Source organism: Kryptolebias marmoratus, linkage group LG1, assembly GCF_001649575.2.
Source record: "Kryptolebias marmoratus isolate JLee-2015 linkage group LG1, ASM164957v2, whole genome shotgun sequence".
NCBI lineage: Eukaryota > Metazoa > Chordata > Actinopteri > Cyprinodontiformes > Rivulidae > Kryptolebias > Kryptolebias marmoratus.
The window spans coordinates 3,711,622-3,723,492 of NC_051430.1; the positions used below are offsets into that span (position 1 = coordinate 3,711,622).

General features: G+C 39.9%; 1 protein-coding gene across 2 annotated transcripts in view; it reads right to left on the bottom strand.

The window, feature by feature from the left end:
- abca2 (ATP-binding cassette, sub-family A (ABC1), member 2) overlaps positions 1-11,044 on the bottom strand; it is a 98,528-nt gene extending 87,484 nt beyond the window's left edge. For both annotated transcript variants that reach the window (XM_017432713.3, XM_017432711.3), the window contains exon 1: positions 10,665-11,044. In XM_017432713.3, coding sequence (XP_017288202.1) covers positions 10,665-10,730 — 66 coding nt within the window. In that variant the 5' untranslated portion in view covers positions 10,731-11,044. The remainder of the gene's footprint in view (positions 1-10,664) is intronic.
- Positions 11,045-11,871: the final 827 nt, after the last annotated feature.

The following is an 11,871-nucleotide window of genomic DNA, read 5'->3' on the forward strand; positions in this document are numbered from 1 at the left end:
AATGAAAAATACTTTGAAACAACTAATTTTCCAGGTGAGCCACGGTGTGCACAGGAAGGAAAGCTGTCACCACAGAAAATTATTGTCAGTTCAGTTAGAAATCCTAACTGGGTGTGGCTTCATCAGTTGGGACAAAATCTAAATAAATTAGGATATCAATAAGAGCATATTAAACACAGAGTGAAGTTGTGTTATTTAGGGAGATGTTTGTTTTTTTCTTTTGTTGATCCTAAAATAATTCCAGAGTCTGTATTTCTAATTCAGGGTTTCCCACAGCATATAAGCCTTACGGGCCGCCAGGCTAAGCTACGCTTGTTTATTATAAATATGTCATTTTTTATACAAGTTTCTTTCCACCCGCACCCCCAAAACCGCTGCCTTTTTGTACCTCTTTACACGGTAACACCCACTGCAACATAAAATATGTCACGGAGAAAGGTCAAAAGACAATGAACTCCTTTTTTTTCAAAGTCAGAGGAGTATGAAGCGTCAAAGCGGACAAAGCTCTACGTACAGACCAGCGTGCGATACCGAATGAGCAGTGCACGCGACACCCAATGACCGGCGCACAATAGCGAATCACCCCCGCGCAAACATATGACCCGCGCAATTGTTCCAAAAACCCTGATGAGTTTGAGTTACATTAACCCAAAACAATCATTGAATGATGTAGAAATTGTGTTAAAAGCAAAAAAATAAATAAATTAAAATAAAAAATAATGAAAAATTGTGTATTTTCATAACTATTATGGCTTTAAATACTTGAGAAAGAAACTGACAATAACCAGTTTGGTTTGTGCAGCTGTGAGCTCAGGGACTGCTTCCTGTTTGCTTTCTCACATTGTAAAAATGTAATTATGTACTAATAATAAAGAGGGATGAAGGGAAGTCTAATGACAACACATTGGATAAGGGGCCTTTCTGAAAGGAGATGTAAAGTCCAGCACAAAAAACAAGTTGGTTTACGTCCTCTTGGTTCATAAAGACCTGAGAAAGCTGTGTCAACTAATTCAAAAAAAAGGAATTGGCAGAATGTGCCTCCTTTAACAGAGCCCTCACTTGTTTACTGACTGTGCAGAGTAAGAGCAAGATCTTTTGAGTTGACAGGTAAAAAGTACTGAACCAAAATATTAAACCAGAGGTGGCCAATCCTGGTCCTCAGGGCCACCATCCTGCATGTTTTCCTTGTTTCTCTGCTCCAACACACCTGATTCAGAGGTTAAATCACCTCTTCATGTTCTGCAGAAGCCTGTTAATCACACATTGATTCAAATCAGGTGTGTTGGAGCAGAGAAACAAGTAAAACATGCAGGATGGTGGCCCTGAGGACCAGGATTGGAGACCACTGTATTAAACTGATTCATTCAAATGATATAGCTTGAGTAACAAAATGCAGAATGTTCTCATTTATGGTCAAATTTTAACAAAATACTTCTATTTATCCTAAAAATGGGGGCTACTTAGTTTGTTTTATGTACATTGCATGTTTATGTGTTCAGAGAATCCTTGCTTGATTGATTTTAGGTGAAAGTTTAATTTTCTCACTGCTACACAGCCATGATGTTCCTCTAATTCCTGTATAAGCTGCTCTTTATCAGTACAGCCCAACATATGGGACTGAGGCCACATTGAGCAAGTGCTGACTACCACGTTCTGCTCTCGTCATCAGTTCTGTGGACAGCTTTAATGAGGCCAAACTAGGGCAGGCTGATAATAAATCTAGATAGAAATGACGCAGCTGCTACAAATAATAAAAAAGAAAGCTTTCCAGAGAACCCCTTGTGCCCATTCTGATGTCAGCAGGTAGACCTGCTAAAAATACTTTCTTTTTCAACCCCCAGAATGAAACAAAATAAAGAATAAATAAAGCGAAATCCTAACCACATCAATACTAGTACTACTACCAGTAATAACAGTACTGGAACAGAAGGGAAGACAGCAGGCAGAGTTAAAATTTTAAGCTTCTAGAAACAGACCGAATATCCCAGGAACAGAGTGACTGACAGGTATTAGGATTTCTGATGACTTTGTGAGGATTAAAGGCTTCGCAATATGCACATTTACATGGAATGGGAGTAGAGGTTATGTTATGTCATCATTAGATTAGATGACATATCCAAAAAAAAAAAAAAAAAATTGTCTTTGACATAGATTTTTAGGAAATATAACATCTCTTTTCACTGCTTTGCTGTTGATATCCAGATGTATTTGCATATCAATTTAGTAATAACCTATTAAACCCACTACTGAACTGCCTAAATGACATTAAAACCTGTTTGAAATTGCACTTTCTCAATCACAATGAAAATAAGACAAAAGTCTTCAGCTTTAAAAAATTTAGTACCTGGTAGTTTTGTCAATATTCTTATTGGCCCTTTGTCTACTTCTAGACACTATTGTCAAGAATCTAGGTTTTATTTTTGATAGCTCTTTCAAATGGAAATAAACAAAACCATACAAATGTGAAATCCAGTTTGTTTTTCTTTTCCAATAAAGACTTATCACCAATATGAGGTCGTATCTCCTCATTAAAGACCTGCAGAAAGTCATTCATGCTTTTATTACAACTCGTTTGGATTACTTTAACGCCCTGTACGTTGGTTTAAATAAACCATCTGTTCATCACCTACAAACTGTCCAGAACGCAGCAGCTCCGCTTTTACCTGGTACTGAAAAATGGGAACACACAACCCTGGTCCTAGCTTCTCTCTACAGGCTTCCTGTCAGTTTTCTGACTCATTTTTAAGATTTTACTGCTTGCTTTTAAAGTTTTAAATGGACCTGCTCATCATATTTATGTGATTATTCACCAGTAAGGGTACTTCAGTCTACCAGCCACTTTCTCTTAGATGTTCCAAGATCCAAATTCTGTAGACTTTTTCATGATAATGTAGTTGCTTTCCAGAACTCCTCCAACAATCATTATCCTTCACCACCTGTAATGTTTTGATTGTAATTTCCTTAATATGGGAATGAGAGAAGTAGATTGAAATATTATCCGATTAGCGCTCAAGTCTTATGTTCCATTAGTTTGCTTATCATCTCAGACAGGATGTTTGTAAATATGGCCTCTCATTGTGTGTTTCATATAAACCCAACTCCATAGAATGGAACAAGTTTATGAGACTGAATCCGTCATCACACTCTCTTCCTGCTACAAGCCAGCAAAGCAACACCATCAATTCTTCCTTCTTCACCTCAGCACAAAGAGGATCATGCTCAGCTTCCTGCCTTTTCAGACTTCAACAAAAGAGACCTTTGGACTATCAACCTTCTCACAGCCTAAAACTCAGTGGAGGCTTGCTGACTAACTACAGCTGCAGCAGAACTGACTGAGTTCTCTTCTTATCTCCTGCCAGTTCGGCAACAACAACCATCAACCTTCTCACAGTCTGCATAACAGCAAACCAACAAACTGTTTGTTGTACTGAACTTTGCACACTGAGGCACAAGAGTGCCATCTTCCATCCAAGGATCTGTGCCACCTACACACACTGATGGTCTAAGGAACATTTTGGACACCAAAGACCGGAGACAGACTGAAGCTTTCCGGATGAGCAGCTGTGATAACCAATAAAGTCAAATGGTGCAATCACAGGCCAGTTTGAGGTATTTTTAAGTGTAATAACCTGTCCTTCAAGAACTACCTGCTTAGAGACACAAATAACTTCAGATTCAGTGTAGATTCTCAGTCATCCAGGACACGGTAAATGCAAAAAAAGGTTAAAAACAAAAACAACTGGACGTCGTAGTTGAAGATGTTTTGCTTCTTATCAGAGGTGCTTTCTCAATTCAATTTTTTTTTTTGAATTGGCAAAAAGCCTTTAATAACTAACAGACAGGCTGCCTTGATTTACAAATACCACCTTCCTTACAATTAAATGTTTTTATCGAGGCTAAGCTTTGCTTGTTTAAAATACGTCATTTTTTATACACAATTTTTTCCACCCGCATCAACTTGACGCGTTGATCACCGTACGAGAGTGCGGGCGCCAACAGTGATGCAATCGCACTGTCCCTGCCCCGTGTAAAGGCTCGCGTGGTGTCGCACAGCGTGGTTGTGCACCTCCCAATTTTTGTAACTTTGCACGGACCGCGCACGCCGCGCTCCATTCAAAATGGACGATTTTGGTGCTCTAGCGGAGCTGGTTCGCCTGTATTAGCATTTATATGATCCCTCTGTGAGAGATCACAAAGATAATCAAAAGGTTCAAAAGTCATGGAAGGAGATTACTGCTGCAGCCGATGAAAAGAAGTGTTTATAGACCAAAATAGTTAGTGGAGCCGAAATTCAGCGGGTGGCTTTACAAGACCGAATACAGTAAGCATGTTTTGTACTTAGTGAAAATATTAATATGACGCATGCCAATTTATCGTTGTTTCCTTGGTGCTTTGCACGTTTTCATTTATTTAATTTATTTGTAAATGCGACTTTAATTGGGATTCAAATTAGGTGCAAACAATTTGTATTTATTTTAATTGTATTTTTGTTTAAAAAAGTATTTCAAAAGTGCCTTTTTGTAAAACTGTAGTTGTGTAAATATTTGACACAAATATCTTACAATATCACATAATAAATAGCCATATTTTCAACTTTCCTGTCAACTTTAATCTTTTTTTTTACTAAATCACAGTCGGTCGGCAAATGGTCACCTACCACCGGGCTTAGCCTCTTTTCTGGGGGAAACCCTGCTTTGGTTTGGCACAGTTTGCAGCCAGGTGTGAAGCGGCTGGGAAAGTCAGCTTCTTTAAGTCCGAGGCCATAGTTCTCAACCAGATAAAGGTGAAATGCTCCATCCAAGTCGGGGATGAGTTCTTGCCTCAAGTGAAGGACTTCAGTTATCTGGGAGTCTTGTTCATGAGTGATGGTAGGTAAAGTTGGAGATGGATTGACAAATCGGGTCCTCGTCTGCAGTAATGAGGGCGTTTTTTTTGGTCTATCATGGTAAAGAAAGAGTTGAGTTGCAAGGCAAAGCTCTATATTTACTAGTCTGTTTACATTCCAGCTCTGACCTATGGTGATGAGGTGTGGATTATGACTGAAAGAACAACATCCAGGAGACCAGTGGTTGAAAGGAGCTTCCTTCATAAGGGTTGCCGGGCTCAGCTTTGGAGATAGTGCAAAGAGCTCCGTCATCATGGTGGAGCTTGGAATAGAGCTGTGGTTACTCTGCATCAAAAGAGTCAGCTGAGATGGTTCTGGCATTTGATTAAGATGCCTCCTGAACCTCCTTCTGGAGGCATGTTCAATAGGGAGGAGACCCTGGGGCAGACCCAGAACTCACTGGAGGGATTAAGTCCCCTCTCTGGCCTGGGAACACCTTGGGATCTCCCTGAAGGAGCTGGAGAGTGTCACTGAGTAAATGGATGTTTGGGTTTCTCTCCTGGACCTGTTGCTTCTGCGATCTTGCAACAGATAAGTGAGCATGCTGTTTTTGCTATGATTTCACTAACCAGAACTGATCCAATCAAAACTGATTCTTGAGTGACTGATCTACAAAACACCGGTTGGACTGGTGCTGGTTCAACCGCTTTCAGTCACCTGCTAAACAATCCCCACCTCCCTGCCTTATTCTAACTGTATTTTTATAGTTAGATAAAAAAAATAAAATATCATTGCACCAATTATCCCTATATTAAGGTTTAGGTTTAAGATTTTCCAATGTTGTTTTGGGGAAAAAAAAATATAGATGTACCTCATGTTCATTGGAGTTATTGATCAGTATAATGCCAAAAATGATGACATTGTAATGCCCCCCCCCCCCCCCATTGGAGGTACCCCTGCACTGCTAAGATTTTTTAGGTATCTTAATGTCAATGGAGCTATTCCACCTACATTTATAATCAAACCCTTTTTTTTCCTGTTACTAGAAATGATCTTTTTAGCCAGACAGAACTTGGTTAAGTTTTCCTTTATCACTAATTGAAACAATTAACTTGTTCCTTTATTTCTTTTGTCCTGCACATTTGCCATCTTAAGATTACACACTGAAATTTCCAGCTTTTACTATGAATTTTTAGGTTTTGCCATTTTTTGTCTCTTGGCAAAATTTGTACCATTTCATAAGGCAACATTTCAGGATGGAGCAAGAAGAAAACGAGGAAGTAATCCAAGTAGACAGGGGCTTGTATGAAATTCTGGCAGTATGATGACCTTAAGCAAAAATACCAGTTTCGCTGTATTAAAACAAAACAAACATACAAACAAAAAAATTTAATGTATTACATGATGTATTTGCTTTTATTAAAATAGAACAAATTAACCCACTATTACTATTGCTGATTAAACAACTTGATCATTTTAATTGCTGTAGTTAGCCAAGTGTCCAGGTGTTGTTTATGCTGTGAATGCCGATTTAGTTTTCTGCACGTTTTGCAGTCTACTACTGCATTCTTTGTGCCATTTTATAATAATTTCATCTTGTATGTTAATTTGTAGTTATAGTTGTCTGCCACAGAAGGCAAAGCAGTGATATTTTTTTGCCCATTTCTGTGTGCGTGTTCATTTGTCTGTAACTTTATCAAAATATAACAACCGAGGTGCCATCTTGAATTAGGATGACAACAAAAGTTAATAAGTAGTAGATGTCCACCTAATGATTGCATTCTACAAGTTTCATTAAAGTCCCTCCAGTGGTTCATGAGGTATTTGAGTGGTGGGGAGCAGCTAACAACGTAACAGAGAGTCAAGGTAAAAGTGAAATTTGGAAAAAAATTAATAAATACATTTTATAGGGTCCTGACAATGTAGTACATTTCAGTAGCAACAATGATAACAACATAACTATTTGGCCAAAAAAGAAGCACTTTATCCTAAGGGGGAGTTTTAGTGACAACAACACACAAAGTGCCATTATCTATAAGCAGGGTTTTTATATCATTGCAGGCTCCCAGCAATAAAAGGTAAGACAAATTTTCAATGCAGTAAAGAGCAATAAAGCAGCAGCAGCTGATGCTTCAAACTAAGAGCATTATATTGACACAAGGTTACACTGATATCACTCCCAAAAAAACACTGAGGAAGGACTGTGGCCAACATACATGGAACAAGGTTCAGCTCAGAGGAAACGCTGTGACATCCTGATAGTCCTCTCAGTAACAGCCTGTTCTTTAACTGCTAACTCAGGAGACAGGTATAATGACTTTTGGCTTTTGTAACTTTTATACTTTTAAAAACATATAACATTATTTATACTTATTATAAAAAATACACCAAAATCTCTTCAGTTTCTTGTAAAACACTGTTTTCTTTCACATCTGCGTCCACATACTTGCTTCTTTTTTCTCATGCCATTTTTATCTTTTAGCTAAACTATTGCTACATTTAGCTACTTTCCTTTTTAGCAAGTGTTTTGCTAAATTTAGCTTACGTTTTGCTGCTTTTAGCATTTTGCTACTTTTGGCTTTTAGCCATTGTTCTGCTCCTTTTAGCTTTAACAACTCAGTTTCTTCTTCTTCAGCAGATTTCTGCAAACTTAGTCAGGACTGTATTCACAGAGCAGTTTTGCAGAAAATGATATTTCTTTCGTTTTGTTTATTCTTGTTTATAATCTATTACTTGCAGTCAATAGCTTTTATGTAATACAATATAAGAAGTCTAAAACAAAATAATGTTAAGTATTTTTTGTTTAATTTTTGAATGCCTGTAGGTACTGCTTTTTAACTGAGTGCAACCTGAAAAAAGAGAGAAAAGTGTTTAGGACAACCATCATCTTAATTTACACAAAAAAATTAGTGACCACCATTTTAGCAAGAACTGCACAGCCTTGGTTAACATCTCCAGTGCACTGCTGCTACAAATGCAAAAAAGTAGAAAGAAAAAAATAAATATACGTAAGCTAACTTTGCAACAATAGCTGATCTCACTGCCAATCGGTGCTCGGAGTTCTAATGCTGATACCAACACCATTAGAATCAGAAGTTCAGGAGGTCAGCTCTGACTGAACACACTGATGCTTTTACCCCCTCAGCTACAGGTTCACTCATCTCTGGGTGTTTTCAGACCAAACACTTCGAAGGACTCTCTGAGGGGTATGACAGCTGCTGTTTTTGGTTGTTTTGTTTATTTTGTGTTCCAGTTCCAGTGTTAGGTGTTCTTTTGAAGTGAAGGCTTGCCGTAATTTCAACCTGGCAGACTCACCCAGCTGTCCGGCATCACTCATCATGGATCCTCGCTCCCAGCTGCCAAATCGTGTCCAGGTGCAGGATATAAGGCTCCCCGGCCATGGCTCCTCCTGCTCGCCAGCCAAGTCTCGTCCCACCGCCTCCCCGATCTCCACCACTCCTCTGGACTCCCCTTCCTCGTCCTCCACGCCACCACCAGGTCCGGGTCCCGGGGGATGACTACTCTAATCTCTCACCCTACTTCGATCATTCAAGCTCACAGCGGTTCTCTGTAAACTCGTCTCCTGCCGGGGCCCGAGCACCAAAGACCTCTAACCAATAAAACACTCTAATTGTCTTTATCTCTCCGTGTGAGTCTCTCCAAGGTTGAAATAAAGGTTTATTAATCTTTGAGAGGATGTACTTACACTATTATGTTAATATCATTACATTAGTTTAAAACAGCCTCCAAATGATATTATCTTTATCGCAATAATTTCTGAGACAATTAATCGCCCAGCAAAATTTGTTGTCATGACAGGCCTAGCTACAGATTTTCCAGTGTTGATTGGGGAAAAATGCTGTCCTCCTTGACTCAACTGTAGTTTCCATGCCTGATCACTAGATGGTGCTGTGATTTTTGTATTTCAACGACACGCGGATGTGCGCAGACACTTCAGTCTCTCAAGCACGAGGACAGTTACATCCAAACTGGTTTATAAAAATACGTTTGTTTGGACTGACGGCGACGTTGAGCAGCACAAACAGCTCTCTGCTGTCTGCCATTGTTACTGTTGTTCAGCTACTCCTGCAAGCGCAGAGAAAATGTTGACTGCAGCCGTCTGTAGCGGTCCAGAAACTTTCCCTGTGAGGCCCGGGTTTAAAAAGTTTCAGTGGTGGAGAGTCCGCTTGCTGTTGTCGTGTACACAAACAGCTGAATCACAACAGAAATGTTCCAGTTTCACCTACAAACAGCGTTGTGTAAAAAGGGACCTACAAAAGCACCTGCACTAGTTCTCCCACAATCCTGATTTCAAAATTATAATAAAAGTAGAAGAAAAAATGAAATCCTATACTATCTTTGACCTAATAAACTCTTCAGAATGCTTATATTTGAATACTTTTACTGGTGTTTATTCAGAACCATTTGTACTACAATATATCTGGGAAAATGTCAGAGCTCTTTTTGTACTACTTTTTTCCACTTTGTGTTTAAAAACCCAGACTGTGTTTAAATACTCAAACTATGTAAACAATGAAGCACTGACTTTGTGCTTTGACAAGTCTTAACAATTAACTAATATTTAATGCCTGCTGCCAAAGATGAAAGGGTGATAAATGTTAGCTATAAATATAAACATTGTTTCTGTCCATGTCTGTGTGCTTATTTGAATGTTTATAAGCAAAATATCTCATAAACCACCGAACAGAGTTAAATGACATTCTCAGAAAGTAATCGATGGATGTACATCTACAACTAATTAACATTTGGAGTCAACCCAATTTAAGATGGCCTTTAAGAACAGGTTTACAGATAGAGAGCTAGAGTTTGGAGTGGTTGTGGATGAGAGTCATCCTCCAGACGTACTCTGAGCGTGGCATCCCACCAGGTTCTGCAGGAGATTGTACATACCATTTACACAGTTTGACCAAGACCTCTGTAACTTTGTCCCTTCTCGTCATAAGATAATCTTAAAACTCTGGCATAGAAGGTGGCGAGCAATAGAAGGCTAGGCTCTTATCTATTTGATTGTTTGTTTATTTACATGTTGCATCATGTTTTCTATCTGTGCCCCTGCCAGACCTCCTCAAAAAATATAATCAAAACTAGAATATTTAATTAATGAGTTAATTAAACAACTGGCCCTGCTGACAAGTTGCATGGGGCTGGCTGTAAACATTTTAATATCAGTTGATTTCTGTTTTGAGAAAGCAGAACAGACAGGGAACAGTTTGTAAACACACCTGTTTCTCCAAACTCTGTCAGCTTTTCCGTATTTACTTAAAGCTGTTAAAAGCTATTTTGGTATATTCTAATGCTGGGTCACTTAAGAATGTGTACTATGACTGATCACACTTCTACACAAGCAGCATTCTTATTATCTGGGGCTCTGCACGACTACACCATCCACACCTAGGGAGGGGTTTCAATAACAGTCTTCGGACAAAAGGCGGAAAAGGAAGCACAGAAATCAGACTAACAAAACCAATATTTGCATATTTGTCAGGTTCCATGCTAACCTTTGAGCAGACTTGAATAAACCACCTGACTGTCATTTTCCCAGCAGCAACAACCTGTTAGACTGCAGGGGCTGCTGCTCCTCCTCCTCCTCCTCCTCCTCCTCCTCCTCCTTCCTCCCCAGCAGCACTCCGGTGTAACACTGAATTATGTGACCAGAATATCCGGCGCTAAAACCTTCCCAAACTATCTGTGCTCTAATTATTCTGCTGTCGTTTGAAAACAGATCAAATATCAGGAGAGCGGGTCATTGCAGCACAGCAGCAGTCTGACGAGAATTCGCGGAAATGCCACCGAAACAGTTCGAACCGTCTCGTCTTACCGGTCCCCTTTTCTTCAGGGAGATGTTCTTCCACAGAAGAAGATGGAGCTGGTGTAGGAATCCCATTCCGCCTCCCACTTCTGCTCCACTTTGTCCTATATATTCACCAGATTAGCATGGCGGCGGCAGTGGCCTGAAACCCCGGTGGATATCTGTCCCGTTTCTGCGCATCCCCGTCCGAGCCTGGCACGGACCGGAACGTCTCGGCCCGAATGATGCGACAGCTGTGTGGCTGTTATATTCAGGCGCAGAGAGGAAGGCTGGTTTTCCCGGGCCGAGCGGAGCGGCACCGACGGAGTTTTGTCATCGTTCGTCCCTCGGCGGAGCTGACGTCTGTCTCGTGCACAGTCCGTCCAGCTTTATTACCGCGCGGCGCTTCAGGATGGAGCAGGAAGGGGCGCAGGAAGCTGCACATGTTCAGGAACGCCAACACTTCCGGTCAGGGCCTTTCAAATTAAAAGCGCTCCAGAGTGGAAAAAAACTCACCTACTGCCGCACCAAATTTCAGCTCCGTTTCTGTAAACCTGACTGAAGTGAAGCCATTTTACGGATTAGCTGTGGTTGGTTGATTTCTATCCATCCAGTGGTTCATTGGGTTCATTGTTTAAAGCAAAAATATCCCACTATGTTTAGTGTTCGAAGTATGTATTAGTGATAATGCTCACCTACTACCACACTAATTTAATATCTGTAAAACTGACTGAGCATAGCTATTTTTGTGTTTGCCAAGGTCAGTTGGCTGTGATGGCAAAGGTTATTCATTTCTAAAGGTACAGTTTCATTAAATCTGTTCATTGGTTCATGAGATATTTTGCTAAAACTACAGACAAATTAATGCACGTGCACACACAGAGAGACTCCGGCAAAAGCATTCTGTCACCTTCTGCAATAAAGATAAGAGTTAATTTTTTTTTTAAAACAAGCTTGAAACTCAATGTTTGGTACAAATTTTTTTTTTCCACTTGAACCTAATCTCAAACCTTTCAATCAGGCTAGGTTTAATGTCTATTATAATTTCAGTAATAGTTCTCCAGGCTTTCTGAACATTTCAAAGCTCTTCTGTGGATGATGGCTTCATATAGTTGGTTTCTGTCCCACTGCTTCAGTAATGCTGAGTTTTAGGCTACAGGGTGTCAGGGCAGGGGGAGAAGGAGGTGAACCCAGAGTGCAGACTCATCTTTGAAAGGGAAACTAAATTGATTTGAAA